Here is a 23,453-nt window from a genome sequence, read left to right on the forward strand (position 1 = left end):
GGCATAATTCTATAAGGATGAGAGATAAGATTGTTCAGAGAAAATTCTCTTAACGTGTACGGTAATTTGGAGGAATGAGTTTGCCCTCTATGTCTGCTTTGCCAGGGAATAGTTTGTTATCTGCCCTCTACACAAATGAAAGTTAGGAGGGACCATTTAAATGTGAAAATTAAGTACAGTTTTACTCATCTCCAGTACCCCATCTTCCTTAATTTAACAGTAGTTTAATCAATTTAATAATTTCCCTTAAGTTTCAAATTGAACAAACATTTATTGGGCACTTGGTGTTTGTAGGCACTGGGTCTCATGAAGTAATTTTGTATGTTCATGTTTTGGGAAGACTATAAACAGAAGCTGTGCTACCATATTTGACCTTGTGGGCTCTATTGATAACACTGACTCTAACTTTAAAAAGCAAAATTATTTGCATAATTTTGAAAGTGTTGAATTAAAACCAGTTTTAAAATTCTGAAATGTATTTAAGTAGGCTTATAATTTTCCTACGTTGAAATTTGTTAGTTGTGGTTGAAAGGCATTTATAATAGTGCAGTGTCCCTAGTTTGTAGATGGAATAGTAGTATCTATAAAGCAGTCATTTCCATCTTTCAGGAACCAGATTTTATTGATGATATAGAAGAAAAAACTCCCATTAGCAATGAAGTAGAAATGGAATCAGAGGAGCAGATTGCAGAAAGGAAAAGGAAGATGGTAAGTTGGGAAGCCAGTAGCTGCTTCATGCTGTCACTTGCGCTTATGACAGCTGCTCTTCCCATAGTCATTGTCGCTGCCTTTAGGAGGCCTGTTGTTTGTTTCAAGTTAGCAAACAGGATGTGCCACTGAGCATTTCTGTTTGGCTTTGTTGTTACCATTCAAATAACTTGCACTAATCTTTTATATATTTACTGTGTGTTCATTAGACATTTTAGAATGTGACATTTAAGAAATTTTGAACATTTTTGAAGCTGAGAACTATCAATAAATTTTAATGCCAGAATCACTGTTCAAAATGTCTTTCATTAGCTAAATGTACCTTTCACTTCATAATTTAATGTAAAGCAAAAATGGAATTTTAAAGCTTATAATAGCACCAAATAAATGGCTTATGCAAAAAAAAAACAAAACCCACTGTTTGGTAGCTACTATTTCTGTATCTCATACTGGTATCACAAGATTTTCATTAAAATACGTTTAGAATTTATATTCCTTGTTCCGCTTTTTATACATATATTTGCAAATAAATAATACAAGATATTTTCATAGAAGTCCATGGTAATTTGGCAGTGGATATAATATTTAGGCGAGTTAAGAAAGTTTTGTGATATAGTTTGCCCAAAGATTTGAAGATGATTTTACACACCAACTAATGATCTTACTATGGGTTTTCCCCACTCCCTTTTATTTTGTTTCATGTCTGTGATTTTCATGCTGAATTCCATGGAATTGCAGGTGTCATGTACTTAGGGAAGGGTAGGATCTTTGGAATTTGGTCATTGTAGGCCTACTTAATTTGTCTTTTTTATTGCCTGGATAGTCATTCCTCCAACATGGTTTTATTGTTGATGTTCAGAATTGTGAAAGCAAAGCCCAACTTTTGCAGTCTGCAGGTTTCACAAACACTGCTGTGAGGGGACAGGGTAATGTTAGAGATCAGAGAGAAGAAAAACAATTAGGAGAAAATACTGGACGTGGTTGGTTATAAAGAAAGGAGGAGGGTTTTTTTTCCTATACCTAAAGGAATTATCTTGAACCCTTTTCAAGATGTGGTTACATCTGAATTATCTGTACCTACCCAAATCACCTGTGGCCCTTTCTTGAGATTTTCAGTATTGGCCTGTTCATTCCACAGTTGCCACAGCAGCATATTTGCGCTAATCTGCAAAACCAATTTGGAGTATCACTGGTTTTGGATGATGCATATGTATGATAAGGAGGAACCTCTTTCATAAGTTAAGGGCTACAACAATCACTTTGAAAAATCATGAAATTTTTAAAAAACAGGTTATATGCCCTTAAAATAATTTTACTCAGGTTGCATTTTGTTTAAAAGTTTTTATGACTGTGGGGCTCCTTTTAAAATTTATCTATTAATGCTGAGAAAATCCATGAACTTTAGAACATCCTCATTTTCAGATCCCAGAAAATAGAAATACCCTTTGGCTGATCGAACTTTGGACAAACAAAAAGGCTTACTTGGGAATCCATTTTTGGTCAGGATTTTACCTGTTAGTATGCTATATTAATATAGGCAAATGCTTTAAATTTTATATCCATTTTAGCATATTCATTTTAATATCTGCCTCTAAGGTAGCTGCTGTGCAGCTAGTATTTGGTATTTTGAAGGGATATGAAATAAATATTTAAAAATCTTTGGCTCCTTGACCCTCAAAATCATTGCAATGTTATTTCCAATTGGTACATTTGCTTTGATATTTTAATTACAGAATTTTTGGGTATGGTCAAATAAGCAGAATGTAAAAGCACTGTTGGGATTCTTAAGCCAGTTGGCATGGTCTCTCCCCACCCCTTGCCACATACTGGTATTTTTGAGGACCAAAATATTTGGCTTTGAAAAGTTTAAATATTAATCAGCCTTTAGTGTCTGCCTTTTGTATTGGGTAGGTTAACAGTAGTAGTTAGAAACATTAAGGTCAGCTCCTGAGAAACTGACTGAAATTTCCTCCTGTGAGAGGAAAGACTTTAAATCATTATTGGGTACTAGTTCTCTTGTAGATTTACAAGATTGGGATACAAAAGGAGTTAGTCCTACTCTCCTCCCAGATAAATACCATGTAATGTCCAAATTCAAATATACTTTAGCCTATCCTTTTGTAGTGTAGCTTGAGCCATATAAAATTGTTGATTTGACAGTGTTTACCTACACAAATGGAAGTTTCATACATGACCTAATATTTAGCATTTTGCTCAGTCTCCAAAAATTGCACTGGTGGAAGTATGTATTTTGGTTGCTTGTCTTTTTTTTTTTTTTTTTTTTTTTTTTTGGTGAGAATGGAAGACCAATGTCTCTGCCTTACAGGGCATTTATAGAAACTATTATGGTGCAGCAAGAAATGTGGTAAAGGAGCTATAAATATGATAGGTAACTTACAGCTGTGGTTGGAGGTAGGGTCAAAGACCATTTCATGAAGTAGGTACTATTTAGGATGGACCTTAGGGGTGGGGTTTAAACAAGTACAGATTACCTTGTAACTAAATTGTATGGAGTACAATGTATGGAGTTACATGGAGTACAGAAATAGCCCTCCAGGGGAAAAAGCCTGGAGGTAATTATAAAAGTGATAAATCATATTTGGCTGGGATTATATAGGTGGTTTTTTGGGGTGGGGGAACAGGGAGATAAGGTTGGTTGATAGCAGATCACATGAAGTGTTGAATGATAAAGATTTCATGGAAGAATGTTTATTCAAATTACTATGTGGCCAGATAGAAAGCTATTCTTTAATTAAAAAATTTATTTTTCCCTCTATTATTTTTCCCCCTTAAAAAGTTGTTACCTACTTACGAAAGCACACCTGTGTCTAAATGGTATAGAACTGAATAAATAGATGGTTTCCTTTTAGCTAGTAAGAGATACCTCTTTGGCGGTGGTTGGAACTGATTTTGGAGAATCTTAAAATCAACCCCGTTAAGCAATGGCAGTTGAAATGCAAGTAGGCTGTTTATACTCACCTGATTCCAAAACCAGGGCACTACTGAGTGGATTCCCCCAGGTGCACGGGAGGTGAAGTAAGGGGAGGTGAGGTGGCCATATAACCTTGTCAGAGGTAAAGAAAGTATGCAGAAAGGGGTTAGATTTTGGGAAGCTCATCGTATTTTGTTGCACTAACATGTGATCAATTAAAGTATAAAGCTTTTGAAAATTTTAAATAAAAATCAGGCTTGCCCCACCCAGTGTATAATGACATGAAAAGACCCTCCTGAAGTATCTGCTGATACTAAGAATTGAAGATCACTAGAATATAAACTACGTAAGGGTGAGAATTTATAATTTTATAAATTGTTACAGCCCCAGTTCCTGTGGAAAAAAATTCCAGGTGTTTATAAAGTACCTAAATGAGCCTACTGAATATTTGTGGCAGCCATTTAAGTAGAGATATAGGAGGCCCATGAATGTGAATTAAGTGAAGCTTCCTTATAGCCCAGGTAGTGCCCTGGAGGCCTTGCCAGGATGCAGGATTCGCCATAATTTTCTTATCCCTCATCCTTCACATCAGAAATTATTCCACAGAACACTAATAAGTTTTGTGGGGTAGGGGGCGGGGGAAGCTCTGGGGCCAGTTGAGTTTAGTAAACAGTGCTTTAGATCCCCAACTTTGAGTTCTTCAGTATATACGTAGTGGTGTGTTTAAAAATTTGAAAAATTCTGTTTATGAAGGCATTTTGTAAATTTTGACACCCTTCCAACTTGTTTGTGGTGATACCTTTGACATCCCACAGATTTTTATCTGATGGAACAAGCATCCTGTGGGAAAACACTACTGTTAATTCCTCTAGGGAAGTAACTTGACTTAGAAGATAGCTTTAGAAAATGCCGAAGAAATTTTAATAGTAAGATATCAGGATAAATGCCTTGCCAGGAAAGCCATCTGAGGACATGTGAAATATATCCCCCATCTCACTTTTCTCTCCTTATAACATGATTAAGTTGATGTCGGTTACCAATTCTGATTTTCTTAGGTCCCATGTTCTCATCACAGAGTTTAGGAATTGTGTTTCTAAAGACAAGTAATTAATGACATTATGGTATTGAACAGCAAATGGGAACCCATTTATTTTTATTAGGGTTCTATTCAAACAAAATGAGGATATTCAGCTTTAGCTGCTTTGTAATAAATTCAAGATTTCCCAAATCTCACTTAAATACTTCATGCTTTCATATAACAGTGACATATGCTTTATATAATGTATATACAGTTCTTATTCATTTAACAAAAATGAGTGTTTGCTACACACTGAGCATCATTGAAAGTACTGGGTGAAAAAGAAGGCAAGGTTCTGGAGAAGCTTTCATGAACACAAGTGCATGGAATAAGAAACAAATATCAAAGAGGAAACAGTACTGTGCAGAGAAACTGAATCATTGTGTGGTAGAGAAGAAATGGGGATACTCCACAAGGCATACTGACTATTTGCAATTATTTTATTGGTAATCAATAATCTTAACCATTTTTTAAAAGATTAATAAATTAATCTCTAACTCTTGTTCGAGAGGATAAGCAAAGTCATTTGAGTAAGGAATCCCTTTTACTTTCTGTTTCAAGGCTATGGGTGGGGTAATTTAGCAGACTGGCCCTCCAGGTTCCCTTTCCTTTAAAAGGCAAGTTTTTTAAGAACTACTTCTTACCTGTTAGCAAGGGAAAAAAGGAAACCTTGAGTCTCTAGATGTCTTCATTTTGTTTCCTTCTCAATTCTTTAGCTCTACTACTAAGCACATTTCCCTTTAAAGCTAGTGTGGGGCACAGTTCATCAGCTTATTTTCACTCAGTTAAAAAGTACCAGTTATTGCTAATTGGGATGAATTATAACAATTTACTCAGTGGGGTTTATTTTTTCAGTTGCAATATTGTATCAAACTTTAAGCCGTGTTCTTTAGTATGTACCCCTACAACTATATTGGACTTTACCTTTTCCCCATTTGTTGAATAGGAGTCTTAGACAAGTTCTCCATAGTCTCTTCCAAGCGTATCAAGTTAGAGGATTTCAAGTCAGGTTTGTGTTCCAGTGTTTACATACGGAAGCACAAAATTGGAATAAAAATTTTCAAAATACCCACTCCTCAAGGGATAAAATGCCTTTAAGGGATAGTAAGCAGACTTTATTCTGCTTACAGGAATTACAGCACTATATATTTGCTGCTGTAAAACCATAAACTAAGATACAGGTCATAAAAGCAATTTGTTGATCTCATCAGAGAGCCTTCATAGTTTCAGCTTAGCTCCCAATACTCCAGCGTTAACAATGTGTCACTTTCATTCCTGAAAGGCAAACCTGTTTAACTGTAATTCTGGATCAGCATCAATAATTGCCCAGCTCACAGATAATACAGTGATCCTGAGGTCTGCTCATGGGCTTGGAATGAGTCCTGGTTATAGAACATGTCTTATGTGACAAGTATAATCTCAACTACATCAAGCACAGATGTTAGGGTCTGCTGAGGTTAATTAGGACTCCTGATTTCACTGATCCCCTACACAGGCTGTCACTACCCTAAGCCATATATAAAACTGGTTATTTTTCAGGTAGGTCTGTGAAATTGGTGCTAAGTTTTCAGTCATTAACTAGATACTATACATATGGTTATGTGTCAAAGAATGTATTGGATGCATTGGTGAAAATGCTGAATGACCTGGGAACCTTCAGGAATTTAAAATAAAATTAGATCAGTGTGCTAATGATTTTTTTCATGTAGAAAATCAAAGGCATGCTTACATTTCCAACATTTGTGTGTTTTTAAGATGAAGTTGGGTTAAAGGTATTAGGATATCTCTTTAGTGCTTTGGCTGACAGTTGTTGTAAATGTGAGAGGAGTTATGCTTTATTTTGCTTATGTAGTGTCACTGGTGGTTAAATGGAGAGAGTAAATTAGGAACCAGGAACCTTGGATAAGAATTACGGCTCTGCCTTTGAGTGAGTCACTTAATACACATGGGCTTTGGTTTCTTCAGCACAGGACTAGACTTTTTTTTCCCCTAAGATCTTGACTAGCTCAAAAAGATGGAGTCATCTCTAAAGGATTTTCCTTCAGAAAAATTTTTAAATGAATGAGTTTGGTCCTTGTATCAATCTCTGACTCTCATTCTGACCATCTAAAACCAGTGAATACTGGACTATGTCAAACTTATTTTGTCATAAATTCATATTTACCTTAAATACTGGTAAGTTTTTTACACATAAAATCATTCTTGCCAAGTTTGTTTCTTCTGGAAAAATGTACTTTTCTCAGATCTATTTTAAAATTTTTTGAAGAGATAAAATAACCACAGTAATTAGCCCCTTCTCCTCTCTCCACACCCGCTCCCCTGTTCAACAGGTGAAGCAGTTATGAAAATTATCATTTTTTATTTATTTTTGAGAGAAAGAGAACATGAGTGGTGGAGGGGCAGAGAGAGAGGAGGACAGAGGAGGATCAGAAGAAGGCTCTGTGCTGACAGCAGCGAGCCTGATATGGGGCATGAACCCACGAACCACGAGATAATGACCTGAACTGAAGCTGGACTGAGGCACCCAGGTGCCCCCCAAATTATTTTCTAATTACTCCAGATTTCTAAATTTAGGATTTTAGAAAAGCCCTAATATAGAGACAGGGTTTTAATAGAGAGCCATAAGATGCAAGGAGGTTGAGTAAAGTGATTAAAAGACCAGAGATAGAAATTAACTAAGGAAAGAATTCAGCTTTAAAACTTCCAGTTCCAGTGAAAAGACTACTTTCACCTCTGCCGTTTTTTAGTGCCAGTTACCCACCCCAGAGCAAGAGAAGGAAGATGCAGACATGTAACAAGCAATCTTACCTCCGTGGACCTCAGTTTTCTTCCCTGTAATATAAAGAGACTGAGGATAACTTGTTTTGAAAACTGATTAATTAGAAAGTCACTATTGTCAGAGGAGTTCTGTTGACAGATGATTTTTGTCCCCTTATTGAGTGTAAAAAATGAAAAAAAAAAAAAATACAGGCAAGAGTAGTAAGCCAAAGTTTCCAGAGTATAGGTGTCTTAATGCTTGAAACTGTGCTAGTAATTACTGGAACTAAAGCTCCAAGTTGGAGAAGACTATGCATGCATCCCGACCTTGAGTTTCGAACCCTTCTCCCCCATGTCACTGACACAAGAGGAAAGCCAAACGGATCTGAGACTCAGGACTTGGTTCTTTTCATTTGGAGAACTGGACAGGTGATGAAAGTGCTTCTTCCTGTTTCTGGTTGAAAACTGAAGCATTTGCCAGGCCCACAGGCCAAGGCTCTGGGGTCTTGCTTTTAATATTTTCTCTCCAAAGAGAACTGAAGATCAGAGGAACTCTTGTTGTTCCAGTCCCTGCCTTGAACTGTCAGCGGAAGACAGGTCAGAGGAAGAAGGATGCCTTAGAAGAATTGTAATTGAGGGCAAGAAAGCTAAAGTACAAATAATAATCGACACCTAGGGGATGCCCACCATTTTCCAAGTGCTGTTGGCAAGCTGCACAGATACCTTCTATTTGAACTCAGTGAAGTGTAATTATTGTTACATTTTGTAAAAAGCTCAAAAAGGTTAACTAGGTTGTGAAGTTGCCTAGGGTCACAAAGATAGCAAATGACTGGTAGAATCATAATTTGAACGCAGCACATCAGCCTGTAATATCCTGGTACCACAACGTCAATAATATATTCGCTCCCTAAGTTCCTATGAATGTAATCTTTTCAACATTTGTTAACATAGGAACTTTTCGAATCTTATTTGAAAAAATGGCTAACTTCTATGAAGAAAGAGATTTTCAGTTTCGTAGAGCAAGGTAGTTTTTGATGCTTTTGTTGTTGTTGTTGTTTTGCTTTATCTGTATCGTGAACAGTGATCCAACAAGTATTCATTCCTTTCATGAAATATATATTTGTAATGACAGGGTTTCTGGAGAGGTTTTGGACTCTGAGGCTCTCCAGTGTATATGTTCACCCTCACTCCCCAAGTACCATCAATAGGAGGTTTTGCTAACAACATCCCAGAATTTATTTTTTACATTTGCCATGAACATTTGCAATTCTGAGTTGTACTTCAGAGCAATGACATTTATTATGCCACTTGAAATTTAAATTTTGTAGACAAGAGAAGAAAGGAAAATGGAAGCAATTCTGCAAGCTTTTGCCAGACTTGAAAAAAGAGAGAAAAGAAGAGAACAAGCTTTGGAAAGAATCAGCACAGCCAAAACCGAAGTTAAAACAGAGTGTAAAGACGCGCAGGCTGTCAGTGACGCCGAAGCTACTCAGGTTTAGTTTTGTTTTCACCCCTTAAGCACTTTCCAGTGAGACTGTCACACCTGGTTTAGTTGCATCTGTAAGGAATTCTGTCTAATGCTGCTCAGTGGCCTTTTTCAAATGCTAGGAGATTTTAGACTTGAGATACAAGATCCTATTTGCTTTGTTTTTCAATAAGAAAAATGTAATTTAGTATATATCAGAATTCAGAAAAACATTTAAGGAAGTTAGCTCCTGAAATGAATTAATGCTTTTAGATTTCAGCTTCTCACTTACATAAACACAGTATCAAAAGTTCCACTCTGTTGTATTTTGAATTAGGAACAAGCAAAAGAAGAAACTGCTAGCAAGCCTGCCCCTGCCAAAGTGAATAGGACGAAACAGAGAAAAAGCTTTTCTCGGAGCAGGACTCACATTGGGCAGCAGCGGCGCAGACACAGAACTGTCAGCATGTGCTCAGATATCCAGCCGTCTTCTCCTGATCTAGAAGTTACTTCACAACAAAATGATATTGAAAATACTGTACTTGCAATAGAACCAGAAACTGAAACTGCATTAGCAGAAATAATTACTGAAACTGAAGTTCCAGCACTTAATAAATGTCCTACAAAGTACCCTAAAACAAAGAAGGTATGATTCTTAATGAATGTAGGAACTGTTTTTAAAAACAGTGTCTTATGATGTGAAATAGATTTGTGTTTTTAAGATACATTCTGTAAAACCTCATTAGGAAACAGAGTAACAGGTATAGTTTTTACACCTAGCAAAGTTTTATTGTTTTTTTTTAATTTTTTTTTTTTAACGTTTATTTATTTTTGAGACAGAGACAGAGCATGAACAGGGGAGGGGCAGAGAGAGAGGGAGACACAGAATCTGAAATGGGCTCCAGGCTCTGAGCTGTCAGCACAGATGCGGGGCTCGAACTCACGGACCTTGAGATCATGACCTGAGCCAAAGTCGGACGCTTAACTGACCGAGCCACCCAGGCGCCCCTATTTTTTTTTTTTTTAATTTATTTATTATGAGAGAGACAGCGCGAGTGGGGGAGGGGCAGAGAGAGCTGGAGAGAGAGAATCCTAAGCAGGCTCTGCACTCTCAGTGCAGAGCCTGATGCAGGGCTCAGACTCACAAAACCATGAGATCATGACCTGAGCCAAAACCAAGAGTGGGATACATAACTGAGTAAGCCACCTGGGCAGCCCCACCTGACAAATTTTTTTAAACCAAGAATGAGAATCACAGAACTATAAAAATCAGTTAATAAAAATGCTTGCGTTATTGTTAATAAAAAGTTATATATTCAGTATATCAAGACGGCCTTTTTGTATTGTAAATCATAATGTAGTGATTTTAAGAATTTATCAAAATTGCTATTTTTGCATGCCCTATGTACTAAGTTTACACTTCTCAGAAACAACTGGTTTTACATGTTATCCTTTATTTTTTTTGTATTTCTTACAAATTTCACAGCATAGGTAAATAATAAAAATTAAATGTGAAGGAATTACTGATTGCCGTAAGGGAAGGGCAGGTTTAGATCAATTTGTTCATCTTTGAAAAACTGTCAGATTGAATGAGGCACTTATGAAACTATTCACCAAGGTAAATCAACCTGAGCTTTACAGCTCAGAAATAACAGAACATCCATATGAAGCCCCCACCCCCAGTGTAGAGTATGGTAGATTGGAGCAGAGATACCAAAGTGGTAATCCTTAGACTCTTTGGGGAGGGTTAGATCATAAATAGTAATTCTCGCACACTTTTATAACAAAATATTTTGAGACTTAATTTATCTTGTCTTTGTTCTTACCAAGTTCAGCACAGTTTGTAGGTAGTTTGAAGCCAGGAGAAATACATCAGTAAACAACCAGGATGAGCCCAGGAATGTACTTTCACAGTGAATCAGAGGGTTAGTTAGAGATAAGATCTAAATACAGTTCTAATTGGAAGTCTGTACTCTTCCTTACAGCCCTTCAGATCTTGAACAAGCCAACACTTGCCTTATTAATGAGCAGTTAAATGTATGCTAATTATACTGGAATTAAAAAAACAAAACCAAACAAGTTATTCTTGCCCACTTTGGAAGGACAAAAAATAACTGCACCTTTTCTTTGTAATTTGGATTAGTGAAAAGAAAAACTCATGGTTAAAAGAGAAGATACAAATAGGACATAATTCCTGCCTTTTAATTTTTAAGTGACTAAATTATTGTGGTGTTATCAATTTACTTAAATTCCTGACCTGAAATGTAGACTCTTATATCATATTTGATTCTCTAAAAAAGCCTCTCTTGCCACAGGTTTTGTTGATGGTATTCCCTTATTTAAAAAAAAATTTTTAGCATTTATAATTTTGGAGAGAGAGTGGGAGTAGGAGAGGGGCAGAGAGAGGGAAACACAGAATCTGAAGCAGGCTCTAGGCTCTGAGCTGTCAGCACAGAGCCCAGTGTGGTGCCCAAACTTGCAAACCACGAAATCATGACCTGAGCCTAAGTCTGATGCTTAACTGATTGAGCCACCCACCAGGTGCCCCTTCCCTTCTTCTTTTAAACAGTATACTGTTTGAGTACCGAATTATCATGATTTCTCCTAATGTAAAGGCCTCATTCAATTTAATAATACATAGTACTTATTCTGTGCCAGATACTGTTTGAAGAACTTTATGTTACTTAGCTCTTTTAATCCTTGCAATAACCCTGTTTGTAGAGCTAGTTTCTATTTTGACCCTTCTTTGACAGATAAGGATTGAGATGTGGAAAGATTGCATAACTTGACCTATGGAAAGGTCACAGTGTAAGTGGCAAAGCCAGGATGCATAATCCAGGCATCTGGGTGCAGATTCCATGTGCTTTTCTGGTTTTTGTTCTGGACATAACCAATTGTATAGATGCTGAGAAAAAAAAAGATACTAGAATGCTTATAATGATTATCTCTGGAAGACAGGATGTGGGTAGATCATTCTTTTAATGTGTGTTTATCTGTATGTGTAAGAATGTATTAACTACTTTTAGTACTTTTTTTTTAACAAATTACACTTCCAGTAAAAATAAAAAGGATACATTTGATACCCACATAGAAAAGATCAGCGCCCACACAGCAGACAAAATGTGCTTGTGCTGATAAATGTAATCCTTATTTCCATGCCCATTACAATCAAACTTTATTAAATAACTAAAACTAGCCTACAAGAAAAGTGAGTAATCGTTATACTTTAGGGATCAGGCATATTCATGTTACCAGTAAAGTCTGAACTGCATGCACTGTCAATTAAAAAAATCAACAGAATTTTAAAAAGGATTATGTAAAATTTTAAATATTGATTGTCAATGCCAACACCTCCCCCCTCCCTTTTTTTTTAATGTATATACACTGGTTTCATCATCTCCTGGGGATTCTGATAGCCAATCAGGGTAGAAAAGCACTGCATAAAATCAGATTTTTCTAACAAACAGGTTATAGAAGCAGTAGCAAATCTAAATTCAGTGTTTTTGTGTGTTTATAAGATGGTACTGAATCTCTTAGACTTGACTCTTTTACAGAAGGTACCATTATGTGATTTCTTCCTGCAAAGTACTATTGTATAAAAAATTTTAGGAGTAAGACGAGGTACCCAAGGAAATGTAGAATGATGGACCGATTTTTTAGACATATGAATGGTTTAAATTAATATTTCATTTTGGATAATATGTTTTCAGATTTGGGGTCAGTGTTCTATAGGAGCATCTGTATAACTGTAATTACATGTAGAATGATCCGGATTTCTCTTTTCTCTAGCACTTGGTCAGTGAATGGTTAAGTGAGAAGAATGAGAAGACTGGAAAACCTTCTGACAGCCTTTCAGAAAGGCCTCTGCGCATAACTACAGATCCTGAAGTGTTAGCCACACAGCTCAATTCTTTACCCGGCCTCACTTACAGCCCCCACGTATACTCTACTCCTAAGCACTATATCAGATTTACTTCACCATTCCTTTCAGAAAAAAGGAGAAGAAAAGAACCTACTGAAAACATTTCTGGCTCATGCAAGAAGGTAAACTGTTCTTTGGCTATATAAATCTAGGATGAGCCAAGGCCAGTCTCCTTCCTTGCTGTCATTCCTGGCAGTGAAATGCTTTTAGCATCAGCTTTACATTTACAGGCTGTATGAACAGCTACAAACTAACTTCTATTCCTTTATTATGTATTTCAGCGATGGCTGAAACAGGCTTTAGAAGAGGAAAACTCAGCAATTTTACATAGATTTAATTCACCCTGTCAAGAAAGATCCAGAAGTCCTACAGTCAATGGTGAAAGTAAAAGTCCACTGCTATTAAATGATAGCTGTTCTCTTCCAGGTAGAATTTCTTTTCAGTGCTGTTTTAGTGTGAAGAATGTGGCAGGATGTAAATGGTTTTTACAGCAAACATATTCTAGTTATTATGTACTTTATAAAAGCAGCATTTTTTTCGAGAGAGCAAATAAGCATGTGCAGGCAGGGGGGGAGAGGGGGAGGGGGGGAAATCCCAAGCAGGCTCCATGTTACAACCCTGAGACCATGACCTGGGCCAAAATCAAAAGAGTCAGACGCTTAACTGACTGAGCCACCCAGGGGCCCCAAGAAGCATATTGTTAACTTTTTTCTGTCCTCTAACCTTTTAGATGAAGATAAACATGAAAACCTTCATTTGTAGTACTATGTATGTTGGGGTTTAGGGGTGAAGTTACGGGCTGCTTCTCAGATTCAACAGAACTCTTAGAATAAATCGATTAAATTAACATCTGTACTTGTAAGACTTCTTAGAAACTCCTAGGCCTGTAAGTCATTTGGCAAGATAATGCATGTTGTAATAGTAAAATTAACGCAGGGAGGGGTGGGGAGAGATTGCTTCATGTTAGTAGTATCTTTAAAAACCCTGAAATTGAGTTTGGGGGTGAAAGTCATCATAATTACTATTGTTGATGTTTTGATCTTTCCCAGAATATATTACAGATTGTAGCACATACCAGCAATATAATGTCTGTGAATTCTTATTGCATCAACAGATTTAACTACACCACTAAAAAAACGAAGACTTTATCAGTTGCTAGATTCTGCTTACTCAGAAACCTCCACACCTACTCCCTCACCATATGCTACACCAACCCACACAGATATTACTCCCACGGACCCATCATTTGCCACTCCTCCACGGATAAAATCAGATGATGAAGCTTGTAGAAATGGTTATAAGCCCATATATTCGCCAGTTACCCCAGTAACTCCTGGCACACCAGGAAATACCATGCACTTTGAGGTGAGAAATTTAAATGGGGGGGGGGGAACCCTGTGGGATTGGTGTTTAATAGCAACCCCCAGTGTACTGAGAGTAGAAAAAAAGTTTTTAACAAAACAAATAAGCAGATATGGAACATTCACTTATGTGAATTTAAACTTTTACATTTTTATTAAAATGAGCATAATGTTCATCTTATTTTGATACTCGGCATCAGACTGAATGGCTGTGTGTATCAAATTGAGGCAGGTATCTTATGTGGGGAATGGAAATAAAACAAAAGAAAGTTTAAAACCAAAGTCCGTGTAATAGTTTGTTGTCATTTCTATAAATATCATGGATTTAATTTTTATATTTTAACTTTCAATTTTTTCTTTTATATAGAATATTTCTTCCCCAGAAAGTTCTCCAGAAATTAAGAGACGCACTTATAATCAAGAGGTAAGGAGTTAGTCAATAAGGTTATTGACATTAGTGACCTTTGCCTATTATTATTTTGTTTAAATTATGAGGAGATTTTAAAATAAGTAGTCTCAAGGTGTGCTTATTTGTGTAATTTTTTTTGTTTTAATTCTGTAAACAGGGATATGACAGATCTTCGACCATGTTAACACTGGGGCCTTTTAGAAATTCTAATTTAACTGACCTGGGTCTGCAAGAAATAAAGACTATCGGTTATACCAGCCCCAGGAGTAGGACTGAGGTCAGTAGGCAGTGCCCTGGAGAAAAGGATTCTGTGTCAGACCTTCAACTGGGACTCGATTCAGTCGAGCAGACTGCCTTACTTAAAACCATGGAACCACCTACACATGACAGGACTGATGCTACCAGCCAACTGGAATCTACTCACTCTGGACGGGGCACAATGTATTCTTCCTGGGTAAAGAGTCCTGACAGAACAGGAGTTAACTTCTCTGTAAACTCTAACTTGAGGGACCTGACACCCTCACATCAGTTGGAGGTTGGAGGAGGCTTCCGAATAAGTGAGTCAAAGTGCCTGATGCAGGATGATACTAGAGGCATATTTATGGAAACACCTGTGTTTTGTACTTCAGAAGATGGGCTTGTTTCTGGTTTCGGACGGACTGTTAATGACAATTTGATCGACGGAAGTTGCACACCCCAGAATCCACCACAAAAGAAAAAGGTTACAAATTTAACGATTTTAGTCCTTTTAATAGTGTCTTTTTCATACTACTTCTGAGGGTTATTATAGTTATGGGAGGCATTCATACTTAGTTATTCAAGTTCAATTTTTGATGTGTACATTTTAAACCTTTTCTAAATGCTCAATTAGAAAATGTTTACAGACAAGTAAAACATTCTAGTGAGCTGTGGGACATTCTTTAAGCATGGTTTCAGAGACTGCAACCTCTAGATGATTTATTTCACTGAAAGAATAACCACTTCCCAGCCAGAGAAGCAGAGTTGAATAATATTTGTGCTATTATCCTTATTTTACATGTTAGCAGGCAGCCCTGCTTGTTTCCTAATCCATAATATCAATAGTATTTAGACCACGGATATGAATATTTGGAAAGTATTCTACAGACACTACTTGAAGTTCCCTGATTTACCACCATTTGGTTGGCAGACATACTGAGACTGTTAAGAATGCCTTATCTCAGAGGAATGGGATGGACTACAACACGTATTTTCTTTGTTAATAGGCTTATTGCTTTGCAAGTCAAAAGAATTTTAGTGATGTGTGCTTTTAATTTTTATAACAGAGTCCAGTTGGCAACTTTGTGGGAAGCAATGTAGTATAGTGGAAAGAGCACGGGCTTTCAAGTAAGACCTAGGTTCGAATCCCGGCTCCAACACTCACCAGCTGTGTGACCTTGAGTGAGTGAGTTACTCAATTTCCTCATCTGTAAAATGGGGATGATAATATACCTATTTCATAGGGTTGTTGTGAGGATTAAATGAGATAATGTATGTAAATCATCTAAATACAATGCCTGGCAATGTAATAGCCATTGGTAATTGTTAATTATTATTACTTGTTCAAAAATTATTTTACATAATTTTCCTAATGTAAATACAGTAATTCTCTTTAGAAAAAAAGAATAGATTGACTCTGACATATAAAACAAGAAAAAAAGATTTGCTTTTCCTTTTCTTGCTTCAGGTCTCCCTGCTAGAATACCGTAAAAGACAGCGTGAAGCTAGGAAAAGCGGCTCCAAGGCAGACCACTTTCCCCTGGTTAGTGTGTCCCCTCATGCAAGTGGCAACTCGAGCAGCAGCGGTGACAGCTGTGGCGGCAGGACCGAGAGCGGGGAGCAGGCAGAGAGCACCACGGGCCTGCCGTTACCGGCGCCGCCTACGGTTTACAGCGCTGCTTCAGAAGACACCAGCAATAACTGTCCCGTTAAGGAAGCTTCCGCCAGCGAGAAGAATGAACCAGAAGTTCAGTGGTAAGCCTGTTTCAAAAAACCTAACTGGTAACTTTAGAACTCTGGGTAGTATGCATGCCTATATAATTAAAGTAGTCGGTGTTCTTTATCCTCCAGTCAGGACCCCTTACATAGCTGGTTTTGAACGCAGCCGTGTTTGTAAAGACCTGAAGTCTGCTGTTCTGAAAAGCACACGCTTTTGTTAAGGAACTCTCTTCCTGTCTGTCGTCGTTCCCCCAGTGCTAAGGAGATAGACGTCTGTGGTCCTACTTCAGAGAGATCCTCTTTGCTGATAGGGTTTTAAACCAGCTATCCATCTGCCTGTTTAAGGGTCCACTGTGCTTCCTCTTTGATAATTTTCACGTTTTTCATACAAATACTCATCTCCAAAGAACTTGTATCATAGTCAACATCCTGCAGTTTCCTTATACGCCCTTGTTACCAGTTACAGAAAAGAAGAACCAACTTTAGTACTTCTTCAGTAGGAATAGAGGCCAGATATAGGTGGGTCTTGGCAAAGGGCAGAAGGGCTCATTCACGTTGTTCCTCCGTCCCCTTACCCCCGAGAGCTTCCTGCTGTCAGACACAGGGTAATTTATAAAGGGTATGGGTCCCTGCAGTGACATTCTGGATGCTGGTATGTCACCCTTCAACCCCCTGCTCCCTTCCACCAAGGAGTTGCCTTAAGACAAAGGAATGGAGTCTGACTGAGCTCTTTAAATATATGAGGATAAAGAAAAGACAGGCTGTTTTCAAAGCTTTACACCTAAGTATTCTCCCAGCAGAGCAAAAGCCTTGGTCTGAGAGGACATGTTGACCATCCAGGACAAAGAATAATCTAGCTGGCAGTACCTTCCTTGAATTGACGGTATGATTTTATGTTCAAGGACTGCTTCAACCTCAGTGGAGCAGGTGAGAGAAAGGAGTTACCAGCGAGCGCTACTCCTCAGCGATCACCGAAAAGACAGAGATAGTGGTAAGTGAGCCTGTGCCTCTGCCCAAAAGTGGAGCCAGCTGACCACGATGTACCCTCGTTCTTTGCGGTTCTAATGTTGTCTTTGGGTCTGCTTCACCTCCAGGGGCAGAGTCGCCATGTGTCCCATGCTCACCGGGTCATGTTCCGTCTTCACCTCCATCTCATTCAAATCACATTCCCCAGTTGCAGCCCCAGGGCCCAGTCCCTCCTTTCAGTGAACTTATGGAAGGTCAGTAAGCAGAGGACCCATCATGATTATTGTTTTAAGAACCTTTTTAAATCAGAAGGGAGAGCGCCTTTATAAAAAGTTGGTTTGAATAGAATTGACATTGCTTTGTACAAAGTGTTAGTTGTAAGACAATACTGTCGCGCAATCTTACGTTTACTGTATAGGTTTCTTCTGCTTTACAGATCCTGACCCTGAAAATCCAGAATCCGTGACTACAAATGAATGTCCATCCCCAGACACTTCTCAAAATACTTGTAAAAGCCCTTCAAAAATGAGCAAGGTAATAAAATTGACCTTTGAACAAGGCTGTTCAGAAAAGTGGATGGTAATATGCATACGGAGATTTTTCTGCTGTATCAAGTATCCGGTTGTGACTTTTGGATACTTTTTGACCAAATGGTCTAATGTGCTCACTGTGCTTCAGTAATTTACATTTTCTCCTAGAATTCCACCTCCATACCCCAGGAAATTCAGTCTTTTCGTAGAATATCTGACCACTCAGTGAATGCCCAAAAAACAAAAGGTCAGGTGACACTCATGACATGGCGGGTGGTCTGACGTGGCAGTATCTTTGGAAACTAAAGATGAGGGATAGGAGATTGATTTTCTTTTTCCTCATACATGACATCATACATATTTAAAACAGTTTGGGTTTATCATTAGGCTATAGGAATTTCAGTTTATGGAATTGAAGGTTATCAGAAATCTTTCAAAATAAGCCTCAAAAGCAGGTTTCATCGCTTAAGAAAAAAAGGCAAATTAAATGTAAGGACCATTATTTCCTTAACCTGGTCTTAATAAAAATTAATCCAGGGAATTCAGGTTAACCTTAGTTATCAGAACTTGTTGTAGCCTCTGAAAAAGCTGGCTTTTCAATATCCCAAGCCTCTGTGATGGACTTCTCGACTCTATCTTCATTTATAAATGAACATGTAAATAACATTAAATACCACCGATAACAAACCTCAATGTACATAAAACGTTTCTTACATGATTTGTTTCCTTTTCATAGCCTGGTTCACCGGGACCTGTACTTCCTGTCCAAGCACATGGGAAAATACTCACAAAAGCAGAGTCCCATTGGGAGGCCACAGTTACTGTGTCAGAAGCTGAGAACGGTGTTCACCTGAAAACAGAGCTCCAACAGAAACAGCTATTAAATAACACCCAAGCGCTTTCGAAGAATCCTCCTCCTCAGCCGCTCATTCGAAGCTCATCCGAGCAACTTCCACAAAAGCTGCCTTCTGTGCCAGTGAAGTTGCACTGTCCTCCATCCCCTCACGTAGAAAATCCTCCCAAATCATCGACACCTCACCCGCCAGTACAGCACGGTTATCTCTCACCAAAGCCCCCCGCCCAGCAGTTAGGGTCTCCCTACAGGCCTCATCACGCACAGTCACCTCAGGTGGGAACCCCTCAGCGAGAGCCTCAGAGAAATTTCTACCCCGCGGCACAGACCCTGCAAGCCAGCACTCCGCAGGCGACCTCCGGAGCGTTATTTACACAGACCCCCTCGGGACAATCTTCGGCCACCTACACCCAGTTCAACCAACCGAGTCTGAACAGCGCGGCTCCGCCCCCTCCACCCCCTCCGCCCCCTTCTTCCTCGTCTTACTATCAAAACCAGCAGCCCTCTGCAAACTTTCAGAATTATAATCAGCTTAAAGGTGGGCTTTCCCAACAGACTGTGTTTGCGTCGGGACCAAATCAAGCACTTCCTGGCACCGCGAGCCAGCAAACCGTCCCAGGACACCATGTTACTCCAGGGCATTTCTTGCCTTCTCAGAACCCCCCGATCCACCATCAGACTGCTGCCACCGTGGTCCCCCCACCGCCCCCCCCACCCCCTGCCCCAGGACCGCACCTCGTCCAGCAGCCGAGCTCCCATCAGCAACACTCAGTGGCTCACGTGGTGGGGCCCGTTCACGCCGTCACCCCCGGGTCGCACATTCATTCGCAAACCGCGGGCCACCATTTGCCACCCCCCCCTCCGCCTCCCGGTCCCGCCCCTCATCACCACCCACCGCCCCATCCTTCCACAGGACTCCAAGGTCTGCCAGCACAACACCAGCATGTTGTCAACTCGGCGCCGCCTCCGCCACCGCCACCGCCACCTTCCAGTGTTTTGGCTTCTGGGCACCACACCACGTCCGCTCAGGCCTTACACCACCCGCCTCATCAAGGACCTCCACTGTTTCCTTCAAGTGCTCATCCGGCCGTACCACCGTATCCCTCCCAAGCCACACACCACACCACTCTGGGGCCCGGACCCCAACACCAGCCTTCTGGAACAGGGCCGCATTGTCCGTTACCAGTCGCAGGTCCTCATCTCCAGCCCCAGGGACCAAACAGTATTCCAACGCCTACTGCTTCAGGGTTCTGTCCTCATCCTGGCTCTGTGGCCCTGCCACACGGGGTTCAAGGACCCCAGCAGGCATCTCCAGTGCCTGGACAAATCCCAATTCACAGAGCGCAGGTGCCACCGACATTTCAGAACAATTACCACGGTTCAGGGTGGCATTAAAACGGACCCCAAAAACATTTTTTAAAATGTTCTGTAAGATAAACTGTATATTTCATATGTACCTGTTAAGGTACTTTTTAAAGCTTGTACATGAAACTTTGTATAAAAAAAAAAAAACACCAGTGCTCTTTCATTGTATTTTTCCCATTTTTGCTTTTTAAAATTCCTTAAAAGATGTGCTGTTAAGCCAGTATTAGGTATCTTTATTTTGTAAGTGAACATTCCAGCTGTTTTTCTGGCAGTAGATTTGATGCTACATGATCTTTCAATTTTATTGTTGCAGTTAAATTCATTTAGTGAATGTTTTCTATATTATTTCATACATATGCATTTAAGTACACAGCTAAGAAATGGCACTATGAGGATTTTCATTTTTCTTCCTGTCAGCAGTTCTGTGAGTGCATCTTAGGTATAAAAAAAAAAATGCAATACAGATTTTTATAGTTTGGTGTGGACATGGCTCATTTTGTTTTATCGGTTATTTGCGAGCAAAATGTAATTTAATGTATAGATGATTTTTAACGTCTCCCGACACACTGTAAATACTGCATTTCCTTTGCGTATATAACTGCTTACAGCTTTTCTCATTGGATATATAGCGTTGTACATATGACAGGTCTTTGCAAAACTGTGTGATCTTTGTGAGAGTAGTACAGTATATGGCCTTTAATTTCTTTTTTATTTTAAATATACTGTCACATTGAAGCACTGGTTGGGCATTTTAATTCATGTTAATAAATCACAATTATGTCAGTTTTACCAGATTGTCCTGTACAGCTTCTGAGATTGGAGTCTGTTCAAACAAGGGTCTTTTACAAAAAGTTACAGTTTTTCAGATGTAGTTTGTAAGGAGCCTTCCATTTTCTTTAGCGACCACCACCTCAGCAGTCATCAGGAAGCAGTAAGGGGTTGTTCCTATGATGTCCCTACTTGTCACTGTTGCAGGAGCCAACTCACAGGAATCTACTCTGCTGTGGAGATGCTGTGCACATTTACTTCTGACATCGTACAATGTGAGCCCGTATCATTAAAGCATCACACGTGATACAGTTAGAGCCTGTAAAATATGGAGTAGTTGACCTAAAAAACACAAATATCTAACTTGTACACTTTAGAACATGCGTGACTGCAATGTCCTGATTAATCAAAATTATCTCTAAACCTTAAATTAACATCATCTAGCTCTATAGTATTCAGGGGAAAAAAAATACGAGTTTTTAAAAGTTTGTTTTGGGTGTACAAAAGGAAAAGGAAGAAGGCGTTACCCTTAGAGTTCTCAAGTGAAATGAAAACAGCCTAATGAACATTTTGCTGAAATAGGAAATGCTAGTTATTTTGGAAAAATAAATTCTGTCTTCTGCCTCTGAGGAGCATTAGTAATGACACGAACGCATTTTTCCAGTTTTCCCTAGTTGGCATAATTTGGCACAGCACAAAAATTCTGTGTGCTAGAGAAACAAGTGAACAGCCTAAAAATGACTGGATAATATCTGGCAGTAATGAAAGTCACATTGCACACTTTTAACTCCCATTTCTTTTTGAAAATCAGCTAATAAGGGCACACAGAGAGCCATGTTCAGGGCTCAATTCTAATCAGCTTCAAGTTTTAAAAGAACTTAGGTCAACTTTGCCCTCCTTGACTTTAGCAAACAAAATTGTACTTCCCGTATTCACTAAAAAAACACTTGTCCAAGAAAAACATGGCTCTACATCACCCAGCCCAACGGTTTCCAAGAACAAAGGTTAACTATTAGCATAGCGAACAGCATTATTCAAACTCTTTAAAGGACTGTCCTCCTAAGGATTTAGGATTCCTCAGTTATAAATTGGCCTACTACACAAATCATGTATAGAGAAACTTTTCTATGAACTGCAGGATCTTGCATAATTCCTCGACTCCTCGATGAAGGACACACGGACTCCCAAATGCTGTCCTCTACCAAAATTTCATTGAAGTCATAAAAAAAAAAATGGACAATTTAAAAGCGGAATTTAAGGAATAATCCCAGCTGTGGATACAAACTGAAGTTATCTGCCCAAGGACAGTGGTTTCTCCTGTTAACTGTTAACGTATGATCCAGGCACAGGAAGAAGTCAGTCAGTAAATTGCTTTTCACCTAAAAACTCTAGGTTTTTCTGAAGCTCCTGTATCTGTTGTTTTTTTTTAAGCCTTTGGGCAGTTCTAATTTCCAGCCAGACAGCCTCTCATCTGCTATCATCATGTATGTGCCACTGCTTGTCCTTCTCCATGAAGGCCTGATGTGCACCAGAGGGGAAAAGCAGGACGTTCACTAGAACGTCCGAGCCAGCTGCAGTGTTCCGTATAACCAGCGCTTCTCGCTCGGCTTGTATGTATTCTTTAAACTCAAGCCACCAGGTTCCCGCCAAAAAAAACATACTATACCTAATACAAACATATATTCCTTCTAGAACATTTTTTTTTTTTTTAACATTGTACACCAGTTAGGCTCTTATTAGGGACAGGTCTTTACAAAATTCATAACAATCTAGTTTATTTTCTAACATGAGCTGCAATTGCATTAGACACATTTCATTCCAGTGTGCTATAACCCTGATACAAATTCTTCAGTTAGGGGAAGATGAAGACATATACTTTGTGGTTCTTGTAAGAACGGATCCTACGGAAACTGTGTCTGCAGCAACCATCCGTCGTAGAACCTACGTGGTAACCTACAGCCTCCTCGGAAAACCTCAGCATGCACGTTTCGTAAGTGGTTCTGTTGCACCTCACAGCGGTATGTGATTACCATGCTAACTCCTAAAGGACTGTGTCTTGTTCCCTCACGGTGAAAACTGGTAAAAAGAAGAAAATCTGCAATGCTCAAACACTATGTCATTAGTATGGATTTCATGGAACACGAAGAGGAATCACTGAAATTCTAGGCAGTGAGTCTGTACTACAGCAGCTCTTCGAAAGCCATATTCTACTCTTACAACACAATGAACGATTTCCGTGTACTAAGTAAGCCTTAATGCATGTTGTGCGACTACATTTCCTGCAATAGGAATGTTGATACTTCCTTTAGTTTGGGTCACACTGCACTAAAAGGAGAGCACATGTTTGTTGATTCTATCACTTCAAATATAGGCCAATGACCAA

At 39.0% G+C, this 23,453-nt stretch overlaps 1 protein-coding gene across 6 annotated transcripts in view; it reads left to right on the forward strand.

Annotated features, from left to right (window-relative positions):
- KMT2E (lysine methyltransferase 2E (inactive)) overlaps positions 1-21,091 on the forward strand; it is a 99,061-nt gene extending 77,970 nt beyond the window's left edge. For 5 of the 6 annotated variants that reach the window (XM_053218594.1, XM_053218595.1, XM_027071700.2 and 2 more), the window contains 13 exons: positions 610-708; positions 8,804-8,968; positions 9,278-9,586; positions 12,730-12,984; positions 13,144-13,288; positions 13,977-14,227; positions 14,591-14,647; positions 14,790-15,353; positions 16,338-16,624; positions 17,491-17,579; positions 17,683-17,808; positions 17,991-18,088; positions 18,821-21,091. In XM_053218594.1, the coding sequence (XP_053074569.1) occupies positions 610-708; positions 8,804-8,968; positions 9,278-9,586; positions 12,730-12,984; positions 13,144-13,288; positions 13,977-14,227; positions 14,591-14,647; positions 14,790-15,353; positions 16,338-16,624; positions 17,491-17,579; positions 17,683-17,808; positions 17,991-18,088; positions 18,821-20,332 (3,957 nt within the window). In that variant the 3' untranslated portion in view covers positions 20,333-21,091. The remainder of the gene's footprint in view (positions 1-609; positions 709-8,803; positions 8,969-9,277; positions 9,587-12,729; positions 12,985-13,143; positions 13,289-13,976; positions 14,228-14,590; positions 14,648-14,789; positions 15,354-16,337; positions 16,625-17,490; positions 17,580-17,682; positions 17,809-17,990; positions 18,089-18,820) is intronic. The other variant, XM_053218597.1, reaches the window with a different exon arrangement.
- Positions 21,092-23,453: the final 2,362 nt, after the last annotated feature.

Source organism: Acinonyx jubatus, chromosome A2 (assembly GCF_027475565.1).
Source record: "Acinonyx jubatus isolate Ajub_Pintada_27869175 chromosome A2, VMU_Ajub_asm_v1.0, whole genome shotgun sequence".
NCBI classification, from domain to species: Eukaryota; Metazoa; Chordata; class Mammalia; order Carnivora; family Felidae; genus Acinonyx; species Acinonyx jubatus.